This window comes from Primulina tabacum, chromosome 10 (genome assembly GCF_025594145.1).
Source record: "Primulina tabacum isolate GXHZ01 chromosome 10, ASM2559414v2, whole genome shotgun sequence".
NCBI classification, from domain to species: domain Eukaryota; kingdom Viridiplantae; phylum Streptophyta; class Magnoliopsida; order Lamiales; family Gesneriaceae; genus Primulina; species Primulina tabacum.
This window is the reverse complement of record NC_134559.1, coordinates 2024364-2046821: the sequence shown is the minus strand read 5'-3', so window position 1 is coordinate 2046821 and position 22458 is coordinate 2024364. Positions and strand designations below refer to the sequence as shown.

The window sequence follows — 22458 nt, the reverse complement described above, 5'->3', positions numbered from 1 at the left end:
TCGTCGGGTTGGTTGATGAGCTGGAGATGGTTGCCCGAGCACCTGAACCTGCACTTCAAGATAGAAAGAATGTCAATGGGCGCGGAAGATTCTCCGGCGTGATCACTCTGACATTCAAGTCAATCAACAGTTATATGGAGAGTTTTGTAATAAATGTTGTAGGCAATATGTAAGTGAATGCATCAATGTTTAAACAAACATGTGATTTATAAAAAGAAAGTCAATGATGATCTTGTTTTCAGTGCTCACTTACTAATTAAGGCAAGATGATTGTTTGTACCCTACTTTTCTGACACACCAAATTGTTCATTCGCCTTGTCAAATCCATACGATTTTGTCAGTAATGATTACCAAGATAAAGAATTTCATACTTGTGCACTCGAGTGAAGTGCTATTATCAAGGTAACCTGGGTAGAGAATCATCACTCGGGAACTCTCTGGAAGCCTGGCTTCTGGCAACTCAGGGAGATGACGTCTCGGCAGTCATTTGCCCGACTATTATCGAACCGGCCCAAAGCTTGTCAGGACCTAACCCATGACCCGAGATCATCTAGTACCCACGACTCGGGCCTCTCGGGGTATCAGAGATGATTAAAACGAAAAAAGAAAACAAAAAAAAAAAAGGTGCATGTGAATGGTGGGATGGGAATGCACATGGGAGCACATGCACCATGGAAATTACAAAAAGAGAGGATTATGGTTCGAGAGGGTTGTATGTTTTTGCATGTGACAAAGTTGAGACAGTGAAGCAGCATGAATTGTACACCATGTTCTTCACATTCCCTGCATGCTACTCATCCTATCTATCATTCCCACCCTTTTAACCACCTTCCAATATATATATGCGCGCACACACACACTCATTCCGAACACTTTGATCACCGCTAAGATGACATGTATATATTGAATGTACAATTTTGATATATTATATATATGTGTGTGACAATTTCATGGTATAATATCGATTATCTTTACATGTCGTAGCTACGTGATATCGATCCATATAAAATTTTATTGAATGATACGTTCGTTTTTTGCAGCATTGTTAATTTTTTATGTGAGATACGAATTTGTCGAGGTATGGAAGCGTGTGTCCCGAACTTGATCCATGTGTGTTCTTTTTATTTTAATTTGTTTATTGTTTCTATTTATTTGGAGTTAGGCATGGAGCTCACCAATTCTGGTCATACGGGGGCCCAAAGAACCTGTGATTGAGATTGAACAACGTGGTTTGGGGGCATTTGATTGTAAGCAAACTTAGGGGCCATTAACCTAAAACCTAGGGATTTAATTTAACATACGATGATGAAAATAATCGTTACATAAAAAAATACAAAAAGTCTTAAAATCATAACCAACGAGAAGTGATCATCTAAAAGGGATCCCTAAATTAATCATGACAAAATAAAATATATACAACATTATGTGCTTATAAAATATAGAGGTTTGACCATAGTATGTTTTACAAAAATTATAAATGATGGTAATAATTATAACTCAAATACTTTAAATTATACAATAGTTTAAACATCATATTTCGATTGTTCTACTCAATAGTAACAATTAGAATCAAACCCCTGACATTAGTTATGATATCAATTGTAGGATCAAACGTTTGCCGCTTTACCGAAAGTTATAACTTGTTGTAATGATGTAATTCAAATCTTCTAACCGTACAATAGTTCTAATACCACTTTTGATTCATATGCTCAGCGAAGACAATCATTACGACCAAAATTCGCAGAAAAAACAAACTGTAGCAGTGATTTGGTAAAAAAATTGTTTTACTAAATTTATCATAGTTATTTTTAAAATTATAAATTTCTATTATATGACCTAGTTGATTTATTATTGAAAACTACTTGATTTGTGATACTCGAATTTATGTCTCACATGTTGGCACGTGGTTTTCTTATTTTTTCCGACCCCACATGTATGCCACGTGTGAGACGTGATAGTATTGAATATTGATAATGTGTTTGGTATGTGAGTTTTGATATAATATGTTGGGATATTGAATTGAAAATATCAATTTTAGTGTCTAAGATGAAAGAGATTGATATTTATTAATATTTGAAAATTTTATTTAATTAAGTGAAATATTTGTAAAATTAGTAATATTTTACGGGATTTTATTATACTCGAGTTATAAAAAAATAAATAATTTTTTTAATAACAAATTTATATAATTATGTTGGATCCATTGCGTTTTCAAATTTTATAAAATGCTATTTACCTGAAAATCTATACTATTAATTCACATACATATTCAACACTTTGATTTGATATTTTTGTACTTAAAATTTCTTGATTTAGTGCATCAAAATTGTTAATAGTTTTTGTACCAAACATGTTTAGTGAATTTTGGTATTAATAAATTTGTTTCAATTTTTATATTCAAAATATTATTTTTTATATCTATTTAAGACAGTTAATACTAAAATATGATCTCATCATTGAAAAGACATGTCAATCAACTCAAGGATTGCAAATTTTTTTTGATAGAAAGTGCAGACACATTTTTTCATGATATAAACGGACAAGAAACCCAAGTTTGGGTCGGGGATTTATATGATTTACTATTTTATAATGAGATAAAAATTTATATGAGACGATTTTATGGGTTGTATTTTGTGACAGAGATCTCTTATTTGGGTCATTCATAAAGAAATATTACTTTTTATGCTAAGAGTATTACTTTTTTATCGTGAATATCGGTAGGATTGACCCGTCTCACATATAAGTATCCGTGGGATCGTCTCACAAAAAACCTACTCTTGTAATGAAATAAAATAGAAAAATCCAATATCCTATTGATTATTATCATTAGTATCTGAATAAATTCGAATTAACTCTCATATTAAAACCCTAATTATATAAAAAAAAATGTTTTTATTATCCCCTTTAATCAATTCAACTTTTTCCCTGGAAAACTAGCAAACATTCATTTTCACTGTTGTTTTCTTGCATAATTTCCTCTTTCGATCGAGCTTCTTTCCGAAGGTAACCGATATTATATAATTCCATAATATTTCGACGCCTGCTGAGAACATCTACCGTTTGTAAATTTTGGATTTTTTTATTTATAATTTTTAGTAGTTGTCGTTTAATGTCTGATTTCCGTTTTCTCGTTTTTACACATTTTTATTAATATTGTTATGGACTGAAAGGTGCGATTTACGGCTCCCCTTATTCAAGGTTTTGTCATTGTTATATGTTCATTGGAAATCGATGGCACACGAGAGTGAAATCATAAATAGCGTGCATTCATTTGCAATGTGTCAGAACATGTATTGGTTTGGAGCAAAAAAAAAAGGAAGAAGAACAAGAGAGAATTATCCTTTGATGCAATCAGGATGTGTTTATGATTTTCTTTTCAGTATGAGGTTTAATATGATATCAAATTAGAAGCAAGACTGATCGTGCCTGAGTTTTTTTCTTTTTGTTTCTGAAGACGAGTTTAGCTGGCTATAATTTGACTTGTGGAGATACATATTTTCTTTTGCCAGGATTATGATCGTGAGAATTTTTTCTGTCAGCTTGTTATTGTGCAGGGTGTTTTTTCATCGTTTTGGCTTGTGTTTGAACAATTGACTGAAGGCTTTTTCTGCTTATACATGCTCACCGTAAGATATATTTATGGTTTCCAGTCGAGTGTGAACATCGCACCTAAGTTGAATTTTCCTTCCTGTAGGAACCTTTTTGGACTTATTATTTTGAAGTTTTAAATCAGAAAAATTCACTTGGTCACTCTATTCTGGTGCTTGCAATCTTCTTTTTGGTGGATATGTCATGTGACGAGATCTTGAAGGCAGTCTTTCCTCTGTTGGACAGCACAGACCTTGTAACATGTATATTAGTTTGTAAGTACTGGCAAGAAATTGCTCTTGATGGCTACTTCTGGCAATGCCTTTGTGCCAAGAAATGGCCTTCAATCTGCAAGCGATCGTCTCCTCCTTCAGAGACTTATTACAAACTATTCAAAACTTTTTTTAAACGTCAACATGACAAAGCCCTACTGCCCCCTAGGCTATCCTTCAATGACCTGGAGTTTTATTTTGACCTCTGGACAGAACAAAAGTTGATTTTTTCAGAAGTGGTGCCTGGAACTGACCTGCAAAACGGAACCTGGGCTCCTTGTGGGATTTGTGATGTTCTCAAGTTTCATTTGGAAAGTCCTGAATACAAGATGACTTTACCTGTGCATCCAAGGTTTAGCATTCCTTCAGGCAAGGCAGTTACAGTCTCTGTACTTGTTAGTCGAAAAGATTGCAACAAAGTTGCTTGCATAATGAATAACTCCATTTTTGAAAACATTGATCGATCACCAATCATAGCGATGATAAACTCTTTGATGTGTTTGGAATTGAACTGGATTTCTGTGATGTTGCCAATTCCAAGGATCAAGTTCTTCAGCTGCTGGACATCCTCGACTGGAAATGAGGTATTAGCTTACTTGTATATATATTTTCACCCGCTTCATATCAATGAGTAATATGGATATCTTGGTTTTTCCCGTCTTCCAGAAATTTCACCCCAATTTCTGTTAAGCAGCTCCAAATTTGTAGAGCTCTTGTTAGTTGGTTGTAATCGACTAATATATTAAATAAATTAATTGTTGGAATTTTAACTTTCGATATATTAATCCAAATTTTGTTGTTCGATGAACAAATTAATTAGATGTAGTTTAGTTTTGTATTATCAAATTCAGTAATCACATACATCAATATATGTCTATGGAATACAAAGTTAATTTTGATTTTTGCTTACCCTTAACCAAATAAACAATAAATTTAAATATCATTTAAAATATATTAAATATGTGTAGCTGGCTTGCTGCACTGAATTTCATCAATAGAAAATAAGATTGCTCATAAATTTTGAAACAGTAGTGGTCTCTTGTACTTTGTTTTGTTTCAAAATTGCGAAATCATTTGCCATATTGCATGGTATATAAAATTATTGAGTGTACTAGTTATATATGTTAATCAGAGCAATCGAAAAGTGATGTTTAAGTTGCTGTATAAATTAAAAGATTTAAGTTACGCTGTTACCACAAGCCGTAATTTTTAGTAAAACGTTAAATACTAGTTATATATGTTAATTAGAGTAATTAGAGCAATCGAAAATTGATGTTTATGTTGTTGTATAAATTAAAAGATTTAAGTTACGCTGTTACCACAAGCTGTAATTTTTATTAAAACGTTAAATGTCGGTTTTACAACTATTTTCTGGTAGTAAATGATATTAACGTAATTTTCATCGGTTGAAAATAATATTAGTTAAAAAATTGTTATTGAACATACTTTTTATTTGTGATAAATCATCAAGTTTTAAAATGTAAATTATATAAATATGTATGAATTTTATGAGTTAGTACAAATCATAAAAAAACAAGCAAACATGAAATTATAAGACTATTGATATAATCCTATACTTATAAATAGTAAACACAACCTTATCATACAATGTTCTTTATTATTTCATCATAACCCATCATATTGACTTATAATTAATACATTATTCAAGCTTATTTAATTTAATTTAATTTAATTTTAAAAAGTAAACGTTAGACTTCGATTCAACCTAAAAATTTTTTTATCGCGTTTATGTAGTATTTACAATAATTTATTTTAAATACTACTCAACTTCTATATACAATTTATAATTATTTCATTATCTATATGTTTGTAAGCATTCAAAATAAGTTATTGTAAACACCACTTTAATATATTTTAAAGATGAACATCTTTCCAAAGAAAACACACGTGCACTTAAAATTTTTATAGCCGTCAAGATGTAAAAACCAACTTTAGAAATATGGATTTAGTTAGGCAAAATGCTAATTTTAATCATGTATGTATAAATGTGTATTTTGTATTTTTAGTTGAATCAATTACAGTCTTATAATTATATTTTAACAATTAATTTTAGTAGTTCTCATCAAAATCATGTAATTAATTGATTATTTTTATTTTTTTTAATACGCGTGCATATTTCGGAAAATTTAACCACATCATTATAAAAATATAACATGATATTAATTATTTTATCACATAATTTAAATGAAAATGAATAAAATCGATTATTAAAATATAATTATAAAATAACAATTGATTACATAAACAATATATGACTAAAAATATCAATCATCAACCTATATTATGTCGTGCAAAATGAAAAAGCCACCTGTATGCCGCACGGAGACCAATACGACGCCGTACCAGGCAAAGAAAGGGTATCCCCGTCACTTGACTCAGTTATTACTTATTACACAGAGACTGCGAGCATGCTTCTTCGCTGCTAAAAAATTCGCAAAATTTTCTATATTCTTTTCCCCGCCATTTATCATTCTATCTCCTCCAACTCTCTCTAGGGCTACCACATTTCTCCCCTAAATTAACCCCACATTAACTCCATCAACCGTCGTTTCACTCCTCAAATCGACGAATTTTCACTCTCAATTGACTTCCGTGATGTCGAATTCTGGAAGCGGCGATGTCCCCTGTGGGATAAGCCTATCCAATACAGTCCACTCCGAGGTGGCGCCGTGCTTGCCGTTGCCCTCGCTTCCTGTGTTATGCGGTGCAATGGATCAGGAACTCTGCCTCTTTGATGATGGAAGGTCCCGGTGGTCGTCTAACCAAGGTGATGTTCCTGGGAAGATTGCTGATCTCCTCCGAAACACTGATGTTAGTTACCTGTAAGTTTGCTTTGATGTTTCTTTCTCTTTTTTTATTCTCGAATTTTAAATGTTTGGTTTGATGGATTTAGCTTAGTGAGAGCTAGAGTAGTTTGGATTGATGATCAACAGTTGATTAGGAGGATATCCTATTTACTCCTGGGAGTAGTGGTGCTGATTGTGATAAATTTTTACCGTTTTAATGTTCCTGCACGTATGAAGTATGAACAACCACAACCACAACCACAACCACAACCACACGTTTGTGTATGTAGATGTACTTTAGGAGCAAGAAAAGCTGATGGCATATACGTTTGAGTGAGGGTTCTGACAAGCTAATGGATTTTATTCAGTATTCTTTTAATAAAAAAAATCAATTCCATTTGTAAATTTTCATAATGCTAATTGTTTTCAACCGTCTGCTTAGGTTGTATCCTTTTGCCTTTAGTACATCATTCAAGTGCATGTTTTTATATGATCAATCTGATGCCTTTCTTTTCCTCAACAGTCAACACAATTAGTGTGTTTGGTCATTCGAAATTGGCCAATGAAAATTCTCGCGCTTTACATAAATATTTGTTTGGAAACTTTGAAAAGGAACTTATTTGCTTGTATGTTGCTTTGACCCATGTCCGGGGTTTTTTTATTTCACCTGCCAGGAAAATGGACAAGTATGAAATCAGTTGGCGAGAGTGAGTTTTATTTAAATTGCCATTTTTTTATGATAGGGTTATTGTAAATGAAAAATTACTTTGTGGATTGTGACTCATTCCATCAACATTCTAAAATTTTATTTTCTCTGTGAGAACCTGCTTTGATGTTTTTAATTCCAAGGCAGGAAAGTTATTGCTACAAATTTTTAGAAGTGAATAATTTTAAATTTATCCTGGTAGATTCCACTTGAAACGCTTGTATGAAAATTTGTTTGTAGGAATCTCAAAGACCAATCAAGCATTCAACCAGGTGCCTCTATTGGGAATTCTGACCTTTTCAATGAAGTTTTGAGGCATGATCCTGATGCATTTGAGTGTGTCGCTCCAGGTAAAATGGTTCATGAATGGGTTTTAAATATTTTGTTATTTTGTATCAACCAGCAACTTTTTTGTAGGTCATGCTCTTACCATTTAGAATATTTTGCTTTAGTTTCATTACTCTTATGGATAGATAATTATGTTTTATTGACTTGATAGCTATCGAGCATACTGTACACAATGGTGAACATTGTTGTTTCAGAGCAGCATGTTCTTTTCTATGTGATGTTTCATGAATCCAGCTTATAAACAGTGCAATAGCCCTTCTTCGTACATCGTTAAAACTAGCACCAAAATGCAAGTGTTGCGTGCTTGTACAATATTTTTTTTTCAAAGTTTATCTATCAGTTCAAGTTTTATATAAAAATTGGCACAATAGTATAAAATAGAGGTGGTAATTATTAAAATTGTCAAAGGGGTAATTATTAAAATTGACGAAGGGATAAAATGTAGTTGCTTAAAATTGCCAAAGTGGTATTTGTGAAAATTGCTAAGGGGTGAAATAATAATTATCAAAATGAATAGAGGCGATTTTGCAATTAAAAAAAGGTCGTTACAGACTTATCGTTTTTGTCTTTATTCTCCCCATCTTTAATATACTACAGAGATTTCTGTGTTTCTTAATGGAGAAACCAATTTTGAAGTCATTAGATGGCTGTTGATGATTAGGGATAGTTTAAGTTTAAGCATATAGGCTGAAAGGAGTTCAATGACTTTCTATCAATCTCACCATTGCCATGATGCATTGACTACTAAATTTTTGTCTCATTTAACCCAGTTTAGGAATTTCAACTTATATTGGGTAATTGCTGAAAATCTCGCTTTGTAATTATTGCTCCATTGCATGTTGACATTGGTCAGCGTGCCTACTTTTACCCTGAGAGTTACTTTTAATAATTTAATATCCTTTTTCCAGTTTGCTATAGAATATTTAAAGGAAATTCCGCTGCTACAAACTTGCCTTAATTGAGAGAACTGCAATTACAGCTTTTTTTCGGGTTCTCTCCTTCATCAGCATTCCTGGAATATTATGTGATTTGCATAAACTGTTCACTGTTCTGAAAGGTGTCATATGTGCTAATATCAGCAATGGTTGCCTGGCTCATACTTATTTTACTTTTCAAGTTTCTCAGGTTCTGTCGAGGAGCCAATATATAGAAGTGATTTAACTGGATCAACGCCCTTTGAGCGTCACATGCCTGTGCTCAGTCAGTTGCTGAGAGACTCTGGTGAAATGAGGAGAGATGCCGACCAAGTTCAGACAGACTCTGTCGGAACTAGCAAAAACCAGCAAGACCATTATGTTGGCAAAGTAAGTTATGATACCGACTTCAACTGTGATGCAAGGTCTTTTGGTCAGCTAATTGTTTTTATTTTGGGTTTTATACAGAAAATTATAAGTTCTTCCAGAAAGAAAAGATTGAAACAGAAAGGAAAAGATGGTTTTTTATCTATGAGTTGTCCTGATTCTCGTGACTCTCAAGGTATTAGCTTTTAGTTTCTACATCACATTGTTAATTATGTGTTTATGTATATGTTTTAAGGAGCATAGCGTGGTCTCTTTTCGCAGACGCAGCTATTTCAGGCTTTTGTGAAATGTTGGAGGAATTATGTGGCAGAGCAGAAATTTTTGACGAGGATCGAGATGAAGCAGAATTGACACCATTGCCTTTTTCTGATCTTAAAGCACTTACGAATGAAATTATGTCCATGAGAGCCAAAAAAGTTCTCCATATGGTTCATATAGATCTTCTTTCAAGGACATTGAAGGTTTTAGACCACCAGATTCATCGAGCAGAAGGACTATCAATAAATTATAATGACCATGTAAGTTTACAATTTTGATAACTAAATAGATTTATATCCATGCCGAGGTTCTTGATTTTTCTCGAAGAAGTTGCCAAGGGTGATCATTCTGGTTTACAGTGGGTGGGGTTTCTTGTTGGTCTGATGTACCACTGTCTAGCTGAAATGTAATTCTTTTCACTATTTGACCCATTCCCTGTACAATGGTGTGGTCCGCGAGTCATATTTTTTGGCCCAAGTTTTTGTTATAAATTCTAATAATTACCTATTTCCCACGCACTTATAATTCTAATAATTACCTATTTCCCGCGCACTGGTTTGGTCTTGGAATCCCTCATTGCTTGCTCCAGTAATTTCATTTCTTCTTGTGATATCCTATTGTTGAGTTCCTATTACTCATTTCCTTGAACTATTTTTGGTTTGGACTTTGTAAATTGCTGTATCAGTTTGTTAATGTTTAAAGATCGAGAAACTCAAAGCATTACAACAATTTTGTGATCTTCATGTTAAGTAATTCTACCAAATCACCAGTCAGGATGGTATGAAGAATTTTTTTATTTAAGTAATTTCATTCAACATTATTCAATGGTGTATGTCTTTTATATTTTTTGATTCACTAATTAAATTTTCAAAAGAATGATATTCAATCAATGTCAGTCAATTTTGCATTTCATGCATTTGAATTTGCATGTTCCATCTAACGTGCCCGGTGCCTGGCTGATCTATTCCATACCACGCAGTTTGTAGTTTATTATATTAATATATAAAAAGTATGTAAAAAAATCCCCTGTAGATGTTGACCTTGGGGATAGTTTCATTAATGGCCGTTTATAATTGCACATTTCTGATTTCAAAACTGAAATCTTTTATATAATGACTCCTGTCTTTGTAACCAACTCCAATAAACCCTATCTCGCGTATACAATTATAGAGCATGGGCAACGTTAATGCTAGATTTCATGGTTGTTAGCTTCTCTTTTTTGAAGATCTTACACCTGGTTTTTCCTCGAGGAAACTAAACCACCATGTGTTAATATAACTATCCCATATAAGTGGATTCATGGCTGTCCACTCAAATCTAGGCATGTCAGAGACTAAGAACTGATGCCTAATTTTATCTGAAGTAACCAGGTTATCCACCAATGACTGTTTGCTCGACTCCCCGTCAGTTGTTGCTTGTGAGAATCTGTCCTGGATGAAGGTTAATGTCAAGTATTATCTGGAGGACCAGATCATTTCTATGTGCATTTCCAACCATATAGCGAGGGACTCATATGATGGGGATATTGTCATGCAGTAATTGTGAATATTGTAATTGAGCTTACTGAATCTACTATAGAATGTTTCGCGTGTTTCACAAAATCAGATTGTTACTTATTTTTATGTACTTTTGCTGGATAGTTTACAGTTCCAGGTCTTGTTTGCTCAGGGATTTGGTTGTTGAGTTTCAATAACCCTTTCTAAGAATTAATAGCGGGTGGAGGTTATCGACTCCCTGTAGACTATTTTCGGGTGTTTCTTTTCCCCTACCTTTGACTCTTTGACACTTCCCTTCTTCAGTTGTCAAGTTATGTGGCTAGCTTTCATTTACCTATGCTGCTCTTGCCTCAATGTTCATTAATTATTTTCCCTATTTTCCAGCTGGATGATGACGTTGTATCATCCATTTATTGCTCTCTCGAGTCGATCCATGGAGCTTTGGCTATTATGGCTCACGATGATATGCCTAAACAGCTTTACAAAGAAGAGGTATGCATTTAAGTTCATTTGGTGTGATGAAATATCTGGGGATGTAATCTTGCTTTTACTTCTTTGCTGCTCAAAATTCTGTTTAAAGTTGCCAGATTATCCATCTTTGTCAATAATTTTCCCTATTCGTCTCAGAATATTGAAAGAATCCTGGATTTTTCGAGGCATCAGATTTTGGATGTTATGTTTGCTTGTGATCCAGCATACCGTGCAATGCATAAGCCAACTGATAATGGAGCCATTGATGGTATGCTATGCTTCTAGCCGGTTCACTTGAGTCATTTACATTTTTACCCGACAATCATGTAGAATGACTGCTTCAGTTAATGATTTATCTTCTCCAAAGTTGCTCCTTTACTCTCTTGGATGTATAGCAATACCTGAATTTACCTCTTTCCATGGTCTTCTTTGTCTGGTTAAAATGTGAATTTTTTTATTTTTTTCACAAGGCATAGTGTGTCATTTTGTTCTCCTTTGGCAATAATGAATTTCTTCGCTGGTATGTGGATGTGGTGTCCATTCGGCTCGATCATTGTTCCTCCTTTAGGCTATGGACTAAATGCAAGTAGAGAAAGGTCTCATGTTTCTTGCTTTTGGATCTTAGCTTCCGCTTTGTATGGTGTCTTACATTTTACGCTTTTATCCTTAAAATCTAACACCCTTATTTTATTTTATTTCTCGTGTTCCTTCGTTTGCCTTTTGAATATTAGATGAAGAAGCGGCTGATTTTGGTTCAGCAAGTAAAAAAACACGAACCTCCAAGAGTGTAAAAGAAAAGAAATCCACGACCTACAAGTACAATGATGACTCTATATCTTTTTTTCTGATGATGATGTTTTGGTTGTCTAAAGAGGTTTTTCTTCCCAGAATAATTATACGTTTTTTCCTCAGGGGACTTTCTGTTGTGAATACTGTAACTCAGAAGTTGTGCACTATTCTTAGTTTTCTGAAGCAGTTTCTGTCAATAGAGCGCCTTTCTGATAGTTGCATTCTCCAGCTCGTGAGAACTAGTTTGCAGACACTTTTGGTTGATAACATCCCACTTTTGCAGTTGAAAGCAATCAGTTTAATTGGTGGGGTAATGGAATCAGCTTACCTAGTACCTGTTCTGGTCTATCTCTAATTTTCTAAATTTTCTGCTTTTGCTGAGCCGCATTTTTGTCAAATTGGCATACAGATATATTACATGTATACTCAGCATAGATCTTACGTGATGGATGAAACTGTTCAAATAATTCTAAAGTCACCACTCTATAAGCGAGTACCAAGAACCTATCATCTTCCTGATGAAGAGCAGAGACAAATTCAGTTAATCACAGCTCTGTGCATTCAAATGGTTCAGTATAGTGCCAATCTTCCTGAAGTTGTTAGGTCCGAAAATCCATTACTGGAGGTTTCAGTCGACCCTGGGTACCCTTCCAAATGCAATGAGGCAATCACAGAATCTTGCTGCCTCTTTTGGACTCGAATTCTTCAGAGACTGGCCAGCACAAAAAGTCAGGATGCATCTGAGCTAAAGATGATAATGGAAAATCTTGTCATGGATTTACTCACTACTCTGAATTTACCAGAGTATCCTGCCTCAGCTGCTATTCTAGAGGTACCCTTTTTACAGTTGGTCCTTGGATGGAGATGTTATCACTTATCTGCTTGATACTGATCTAATACTTTTTGCAGGTACTTTGTGTATTGCTGCTTCAGAATGCTGGGCTGAAATCTAAAGATATTACAGCTCGAATAATGGCCATTGACCTACTGGGTATAATTGCTGCAAGGTTGAAGCACGATGCTGTCCTGTGTAGGGACGACAAATTTTGGATCTTGAAGGAGTTCATTAATAGTGAAAATGTTGATCCAAGTTATGAAAAGGATGCATGCTCTGTTTGTAAGGGTGCAATAAGCGAAAGGTCCTTATTTGTGTGTCAAGGTTGTCAGAGAGCATTTCATGTTGATTGTATGGAAGGAATGGAGAATGAAGTTCATTCGCGCAACTCGGATTGCCAGATCTGTCTGTGCGAGAGACACCTTCTTGTCTTGAAAACATACTGTGTGTCCCAGGACAAGGATGAAAAAAAGAATCGGAATCAGTCAAAAAAATCTTCTAGACATGATGACACAGTGACAAAACAGGAGATTGTTCAACAAATGCTTCTCAATTATCTGCAGGATGTGCGGTCCGAAGATGACACACACCTCTTTACACGATGGTAAGCAACTAAAGAAAAAGTATTGGTTATCAGTCCTTTCAAATTTCATAAGCCTATGAAGATATATTGACTTGCAGGTTTTATCTTTGCCTATGGTATAAGGACGACCACCCTGCTTCTGAACAAAAAATCTACTACTACCTCACTAGGCTAAAATCTAGAGCAATTGTGCGCGAGTCTTCTTCATTTTCATCCTCTCTGAAACGGGTTTCAGTTAAAAAAGTAGCTTTGGCATTGGGACAAAATAGTTCGTTTGCTAGAGGGTTTGACAAGATTCTTCAAGTGCTCCTGGTAGGTGAATGTTGATTCTTTAATAATTCAGCATTTGGATGTTTGTTCTTATGATTCTACTATTATCAGGCAAGTCTAAGGGACAACTCACCAACGATTCGTTCTAAAGCAATGCGAGCGGTATGCCATAAATCGTTTCTTTAGATACCATGCCTCCTGGATTCCTTTTCTTCTAGTTTGTTCTTTTCAGCACCATCTGAAATTGGAAGGCGAGGAGCCTTGACCTCTTCCATTTTATACTCTTTGGAACTACAGGTTAGTGTCATTGTAGAAGCTGATCCCGAGGTTTTGGGTGATAAGTTTGTCCACATGGCTGTTGAGGGAAGGTTTTGTGACTCTGCTATATCTGTCAGAGAATCTGCTCTTGAGCTTGTTGGTCGTCATATCGCATCGCATCCTGATGTTGGTCTTAAGGTATTTCAGTTGCGGATGCTTGGTTTGATACTCATGGGGTTGATTTGATTTCTAACTTCTGGTTAATTTTTCTAGTATTTTGAGAAGGTAGCGGAGAGAATCAAGGATACAGGGATTAGCGTGCGAAAACGTGCTATCAAAATTATCAAGGATATGTGTACCTCTGATACCGGATTTTCACTTTTTTCCACTGCCTGCGTTGAAATAATATCTCGCATCAATGATGAAGAATCCAGCGTACAGGTGTTTGGTTGTATTTTGTTAGCTGCACACAAAGCTTCTTTTCCTTAGGAGTTGAACTCTTGTATGTATGCACCTTTGTTACTGTAATGATGGGAGCACAATGGTTTAAACACTTGAAAATTGGTGTGATTCTCTGATAGCTTGAAATTAGTTTGTATATTGATCTTTGAGCTTTTTCTTAGGTTCGCTGTTGTTTCATTCAAGTGTGTTCTTTATGTCATTCTCCTTTTCAGGATCTTGTCTGCAAGGCTTTTTACAAATTTTGGTTTGAGGAGCATTTGGGCATGCAGACCCATTCATTTAAAGATGGAAGTTTTGTCCCATTGGAAGTGGCTAAGAAGACGGAGCAAATTGTTGAGATGCTGAGAAGGATGTCTAGTCATAAACTACTTGTTACTGTTATTAAAAGAAACTTAGCCCTTGATTTCTTTCCACAATCAGCCAAAGCTGCTGGAATAAATCCCGTATTACTTGCTTCAGTACGCAGGCGCTGTGAGTTGATGTGCAAGTGTTTGTTGGAAAAAGTATTGCAGGTAATGCTTTTGGAGAAAGTGGGTTCATATTTTGTATGACATCTGGTTCCTTGTGTATGCTTAGGCTTTAGATTGTTTTATTCCAGTTTATGTAAAATTCACTAGAATATCTTCTCTAACCAGGAATTATTACATTCATCGTTAAATTAATATGTCCCTTGCTTCTTGGATGAAATAATGCAACAGAAAATTATCAAGGACTTAAATATCCGTATGATATTGTACATTTTAACTCATTTTTCTCTCTCTAAAAGTAGTCTTTATCCGGCAATGCTAATTGGCAAATTTGCCATGTTCCTCCAGGTTACAGAAGTAAGTAGCGAGGAAGGAGAAGAGCTCATGCTACCATATGCTTTACTATTGCATGCCTTTTGTCTGGTGGATCCTACTCTATGCGCACCAGCTTCTGATCCTTCTCAGTTTGTGGTCACCCTACAACCATATCTGAAAAGTCAGGTCAATTAAATTTCTTTCCCAGTGCTAAAACTTATACAAATGATGATACTCTTTCATGAATGAATCCTATCAATTTTGATATTCTTGTTTACTCTCTGCTCGGTATTCCATGTTTATAGTTGGAATATCACATTTTTGTTTCTTGGATGTTTCTAGTCACTTTTTAAAGTTGGATTACTGTAGTGTCATCGACTAGTTAGTAGGAATCAACCTATGTTGTAAGAAATGTCTTGGAGCTACCAGTTGGAGACAATGGTTCTCTGTACCTACTCAACGTTTGCGTTACCAAATTTCTTTAAACATTGCTTCATTGATGTTTTCAGCAGTTGGTGATACGAAATCTTTAAGGACTGAATAACTCTTGTAATGTGTCTGATGTTTTTCTTTTCCCTTCTCTTTCAACTTTGTACTTTCTATGAGATCAAATCCCAAGCAAATGACAGTATTTATTCGGTGTAAAGTTTAGTAGATTGTATGGAGTGCCTTGCCTAGATGATATTCAATTTTTTATGTTATGATCATGCATATCATATTTCTAGATTCGTTTTTCTCGTAAACAGCATGCTGCTGAGTGATTTATAATTTCGCTGTTAGTTGACGACTAGCTACAAGGGTTAGATAATTTGGCTTTTGAATTCTTATTCTATTTTATTTCCATATTCTTGTTAAATACATCATCACCTTTTAATTATTAGTTTAACTTGAGGATAGGCACAAAGGACCAAATATACATTTTATTTAACTGAAACTGGATTTGCAATGTAAGGTTGAAGTGGAATCAGAAATCTGGTGTCTTTATAGAGTCATGTTATGATTAGTTGAAAATGGTCATTAGCACAGATTCGTGAATGGGAGGATGCAAATATCTGTCTGTGAGATCACACGGGTATTTATTTCTTGATCTTGCAGAAAACCGTATTAGCAAAATATCCTCGAAAGTCTTAAATTTAACTGAGAATGAATTAAACACAGTTTCTTCTCCTTTTTGCAGTCCGACAATCGGGTGACTGCACAGCTATTGGAGAGCATAATATTTGTGATCGATTCCGTCTTGCCTTTGTTGCGCAAGCTTCCTCAAACTGTTTGCGATGAACTTGAACAAGATCTAAAGCAAATGATTGTTCGACATTCTTTCCTGACAGTTGTTCATGCTTGCATCAAGTATTCTACTTTTCTCTGCAATTTATCTTTTGTTTTCTATCAATAGAAAAAGCATCTACTTCTAGAATTTTGTGCCACCACCTGTTCGATAATCAGAACTTATATTACATCCTGTATGTTCCTTTCTGATGATTGAAGGCTGTTTAGTTGATAATGATAAAATTTTTTGGCAACTGTTTAAGTATAAGCTACGACCAACTTTTTTGGTGAAGGAAGGCATTCAAGGTTGCTTTCTACTGGGGATTTTCTGTAATTTTTTTTGAGAAAGTAACTATTTTGGTATTTTTGTAAGGTCGGATTTCAGTAAGTGAAAATATGATCTTTGATCTTTGGGCTGTTCGTGCTGTTGAATTTTTCAAAAATTTTTGTACTTACAATTTTATATATTTTTTGAAGGCATTAGTGTTAATGTTTTTTCCATTTTCCATGGCACAGCGTTTTAATAACGGCTATTTATATATATATTCTTGGCATCATGTAGCATGAATTTGGTTGGATGGATAAACATTTGAAATGGTGTTAACTGTTGCTTCATCCAGTGAGAATTCTTTTAATTTCTCTCCAAGTCCTTTCCATTCTTAAAAATGACTGAAAATCTTGTTTGAATGGAGCTTCACTGAATAACATAGTTTTTTTGTTTTCTGTTAAAATAGGGATTGTTATTGGGGAATTTAAAATTGATTTGCTATTAACCTGAACGTTGGCAACATTTTTTTGAAAGACTCTGTTTTGTTGATCTTTTGGGAAGATTTTCCTGACACTATGGGGCTCTGGAATATTGTACTTCGTTCTTAAATTTGCGAGTTTCATGGTAGCTTAAGTGTTTGACTGTCTCTAATTTTTTAAATAGGTTTTATAAGATAGGGATAAGTTTCAGTTTCTTGGTAATGATACATTTTCTTGCATCTGTTTTCTGAGGTATCGTGTCTCTCGAATATCAGGTGTTTGTGCTCCGTGGGCGACGTAACAGGAAAAGGAGCACTTGTGGTTGAATATCTTATTCAGTTGTTCCATAAGCGCCTGGACGCCTTGGGATTTGATAATAAACAGGTTCCTGTTTGTCATGCAAATTTTAGGGTTCTAATTGCCAGCTTTTGTTCGATCTCATGCTTATTTCAAACATTTCAGATGCTTGAAAAACAGACAAAAATTGTTTTTGGTTAACTTACCTGCTTTGGGGTGCATCAATTCTTCTCGCCCCTTACATGCACTATTTCTTTATCTATCATTGTTCATTTGCCATATCCTGCATTATTTTTTGCAATGCCACTGCACACACATGAACCAACTTCTCCTTTACAGTGATGTTCGGGATTTGTAATTTCTTGATTATTTTTTCCTAGGAAGAAAGGTTTCTGAGATTTTTCAGATAGCAATCATCACATGTTATCATTTCATGTTGTTCCAGAGTAAAATACAATTCTAATATAATAGCCAATCATGTTGTGACATAGCAGATTGTTCCTCGAGGATGCAATAATTTTAAATTTTAAATTGATCACATACTGAAGCACATTAAGCTCAGTCTCGTCTTTGAATGTCAGACGTTTTGCTACTTGTGCATTTATGCTAACCAAGAATCATCAAACCCACTGCAATTGCTGCCTGTTTTAGTAATGTGCTCGGCCAAATTATCTTAAATTGTCTTATACCCACATCCCCTCACAGTTACTCTTTTCAGTTTTTCATTTGCTTGAATATCTCTAGTTTCGTGAACATGTGGTCACTAACATTTATTAATATTTATCTTGTCAGCAAGTAGGTCGGTCTCTTTTTTGCCTGGGGTTGTTATTGCGCTATAGTAGTTCTCTGTTGACTGAGTTTTCTTCCAACACGAGGATGATGGATGTCACACACAGTGTTAACCTGTTTAAAAAGTATCTTCAGGCTGAAGATTTCATCATTAAGGTCCGTTCATTACAGGTAACCACTGTTCTGCTGTAGGTTTGGAACTTATTTTAAATTAAATATTATAAAATTCATTGTGTAATTTTGTATTTTCTTCAGGCCTTGGGCTATGTTTTAATTGCTCGGCCTGAATTTATGTTGCAAAAGGATGTTGGTAAAATCATGGAGGCCACGCTTTCCTCTAATACTGATGCTCGTCTGAAGGTATTCTTGTTTTTGTTGATCCTGCCATGGCACCGTCCTTTTTTTCTCTATTTTGTTAACAATATTTATGGTTTGCCAGATGCAATCGTTACAGAACATATATGAATACCTTCTCCATGCAGAAAGTCAATTGGAACCTGATAAAGCTAGTAAAAAGGAAGTTAGTCATTCGATTGATGGTGCACAAAGTGTGCCTGTTGCTGCTGGTGCTGGTGATACTAACATATGTGGTGGTATAGTTCAGCTGTATTGGTATAACATCCTAGGGAGATGTTTAGATGTGAATGAACAAGTGCGCCAAACAGCTCTAAAGGTCTAATTTTTCTTTGGTTCGAGCTTGTAGTCGTGAGATACTCTTGACACCCCATCCCAACGCTTGCGCACACTCAGACCAAATCCAAATGAATAAAATAAAATACCTAAAAATTGTTTGTCCTTAAAATATGTTACCATTATGGTGATTTGATTGTTACTTCAAGACCTGAAAATAATTTCCAACATATTTGGTCCTCAACCAGCATTGGGAATCCTTGTTTTAACTCTTGACGACCCATCAGCATTTACAACAATAAGTGTTATTGATTCATTTTTTTTTTGTTTCTCTTCTGTTCACAGATTGTGGAAGTTGTGTTGCGTCAAGGTCTTGTACATCCAATTACTTGTGTTCCATATCTTATTGCTCTTGAAACAGATCCTCAGGAGGTTAACTCAAAGCTGGCTCATCATCTGCTGATGAATATGAATGAAAAGTATGTTCGTTTATGTGATAGTCATTCATTATTCTCTGCATCTTGAACTGTAGTTGGAACTTATTGATTGCTTACTTCAGGTATCCAGCTTTTTTCGAAAGCCGTCTGGGAGATGGGCTTCAGTTGTCGTTTATGTTCATACATGGCTTGAATGATGCTATAGCAGAAATCCCAAACCATAAAGTTCATTCCAGTGTATCCAACAGTGTGAAGGGAAGGTCTGATGCTGGCACTTCAGCTTATGCTCGCCTAGGTGTTTCTCGGATTTACAAGCTCGTTCGCACAAATCGTGTTTCGAGAAATAGGTTTATGTCTTCTGTTGTTCGCAAGTTTGAAATACCTAGGTGGAATAATTACGTTATACCTTTCCTCATGTGAGTTATGTCGCTTGTTTTCATTGTCGTCATTTTTATACTTGCTGATTCTTGGAAATGCCGCTCAGATTATTTTTGTTTCTACAGGTACTGTACAGAAATTCTTGCTTTGTTACCTTTTACCTCCCCTGATGAACCTCTTTATCTGATATATACCATAAACCGATTGGTACAAGTTCGAGCTGGGATATTAGAGTCAAACATGAAGGATTTTTTGCGTTCTTTAGAAGGAATTTATCCAAAAGGTTTCGGAAATGGGATAGTCCAGTCTGATCAAACTATTCAATCTGTCAGCGAAAGATCTATGTCCAATGATGGGAATCACAAAATCTCTGAAGAGTTCCCGGGTCGTCATTTATCTGGAGATCCTCAATCCAAGTATTCAGATATTATGGAAGATTCCTATAGCATGCCCAAAATTGATTTGCAGAAAATCCAGGTACATAAATAACTATTGGGAGGAATACAGATACCACCTTGACCACTCATGGGTCAGACTTTAACCTCCTCGATTATGGTATTGCTCTTTTACAAACTCTTTCAAGCCACGGAGCCTATGTGTTTGTACAGAATAGATACATTTCTGTACATGACTTGAAAAATGCATTGCTGAGGGTGCCCAGTCGTAATGGATTATTTTTGAAACAGCAGAAGTTAATGCACGTTTTGTTAGACAATGGGAGTTAACTTTTCTGTTTCCACTTTTAAAATTTAATTCACAGCATGCTAATTTTCGGTGAATTGATTTTGTTGCAATTCCTTTGAATTTTGGCATTTTCAGATAGCTTAGGCTTCTTCATTTTCCTATCTGTCGCAGGTTGATTGTCTGGCAATCGGTGCAATCCAACTTCTTTTGAAGCTGAAACGGCATCTCAAGATTGTTTTCAGTCTGGATGATGCCCGCTGCCAGGTAATGCTCTTTACGTGACCTGCACCTACTATAATATAATCAGAAAGATGGTCATTTTATTTCAAATAAATTTGTTCCAAATCTGTTCTTTTTTCTTTGATTAGGCATATTCACCAAATGAACCGCCTAAACCTGGTGAGAGTTTGTTGCGGCAGAACATTTCATTTAATATTAGCGACATAAACATAGACCCACCAAACACTCGTGAAGATTTCTCGAGGAGGTATCAGGTAATACGAGTACTAATTTAAACCATTACCCTGAATGTATTTTTTTGGTTGCATTTTAGCCGGAGTTTACTAGATGCTTTGTTCCCTTTGTATATGATTCTACACTTCTCAGGATTTGAAGAATGCATTGAACGAAGATACTGTTGATTATTCAACCTACACCGCCAACATCAAAAGGAAACGACCCCCTCTAAGAAGAGGTGGGAAGGCCAGCCGAACGTCAGATGCTGAAGATGAAGATGACAATGAGGATGAAAATTGGACTGATGGAGTGAACAGGATAAATAGGAGTGGCAGAAGAGGTAATATAAGAACTAGGCAACGGTATTAGTAGGAAATACTAAAAAGTAAAGCTAAAATGTAGAGTACATAGATAGGAGAAACAAAGCTAAGTGGAGATAGAATGTGCAGAGAAAATTGATACTTAGAAAATTTCTGAAGGTGGAATGTGATTTTAGAAATACCCTAGGGATGAGAGGCAATTTTGGGTGGACGCTATCGCAGCTCTACTCTACCAATTGAGGCTACGACTAGCACTGAAAGCTCGTCACTTGTTGGCAATTTGTACAGTATTTTTTAATTCTATCTCGTTTTTTAAATGAGATGTGTTGTTTCTGTAGTTTTCAAGGAATGTGTTACTATCTAGGGATAGCAGGGTACAAACTGGGTCATCATTTCTAGTTGTATATTGTTATGTGAACAGGATAAAGTCCATAATTGGCAGATGGCTCGTTATTTTTTTAAATTTCTTGGCACATTTTATTGTTGCGAACGCTATGTATTTTGTTTCCTTGATTTCATTGTACATGTCGAAGGTAAGAATTTGGTTGAGTTCTCATCGACGAGTCATGATCATGAACTGAGTTCTTCACGAGTGTGAGCACTAATACATTGGGGATATTGAATTGGTGATTGATATTTGAAGTTCAATGTGATATTTCTCTTTATTTTTGGGTTAATATGAAAGGTTTAGTTATTTTTATTATTATATTATTTATTTGAGATGTCGATGTCCTATTCGATAGTCCACTTGACGGATGTTAATATTTTTATTTCAATATTGAATTCAAAATTAATTTTGGAGAAACCATCTAGCAAGAGAACAGTTTGAACAAGAAAATAAATTATTCGACAATAATAATTATTATTATTAATTGCCTTTGCAGGAGATTCGATTTTTTAAAATATCATTGAATTACAGTTATGATTCCATTTTTATTGTAACTGGAACCATCGACATTGGAAAAGACTTTTCAACTATGGGAAATGTAGGCCTGCCTTTGTCTCAAATTCTTCAATATTATACTCATCACTCACAGCTCTTTTGTATATCTGAATCTAGATTAGTTATATATAGTGATATAATGATATTTTTACAAGAGACGGTTAACAAGGTAGACGCCTTATGTGTGTCAAATTGATATATTATATAAATATTGGTTGTTGTAAATACCAAAATTTATTAAAACCCATCAATAAAAATATATCAGAATATATCGAATACCATGGG

General features: G+C 34.9%; 1 protein-coding gene and 1 pseudogene across 4 annotated transcripts; both read left to right on the top strand.

Annotated features, from left to right (window-relative positions):
• Positions 1-3032: 3032 nt before the first annotated feature.
• Positions 3033-4627, top strand: LOC142506236 (F-box protein At5g39250-like; annotated as a pseudogene).
• Positions 4628-6276: 1649 nt separating this feature from the next.
• On the top strand, positions 6277-21693 carry LOC142506208 (sister chromatid cohesion protein SCC2-like). 4 transcript variants are annotated; one of them, XM_075619389.1, is made up of 28 exons: positions 6277-6703; positions 7614-7723; positions 8847-9025; positions 9104-9197; positions 9284-9540; positions 11161-11268; positions 11404-11515; positions 11979-12063; positions 12160-12346; positions 12446-12868; positions 12946-13475; positions 13553-13766; positions 13836-13886; positions 14022-14180; positions 14256-14423; positions 14657-14956; positions 15260-15412; positions 16404-16573; positions 17515-17623; positions 18329-18481; positions 18581-18685; positions 18765-18998; positions 19301-19434; positions 19515-19808; positions 19896-20247; positions 20626-20718; positions 20823-20948; positions 21061-21693. In XM_075619389.1, the coding sequence occupies exons 1-28, from the start codon at positions 6477-6479 to the stop codon at positions 21277-21279; spliced, it is 5346 nt and encodes a 1781-aa protein (XP_075475504.1). In that variant the 5' UTR covers positions 6277-6476; the 3' UTR covers positions 21280-21693. The 4 variants fall into 4 exon arrangements, with proteins under 4 accessions (XP_075475504.1, XP_075475505.1, XP_075475503.1 ...); XM_075619390.1 differs by having other exon boundaries at positions 6278-6692; positions 18329-18496; XM_075619388.1 differs by having other exon boundaries at positions 6278-6703; positions 18329-18496.
• Positions 21694-22458: the final 765 nt, after the last annotated feature.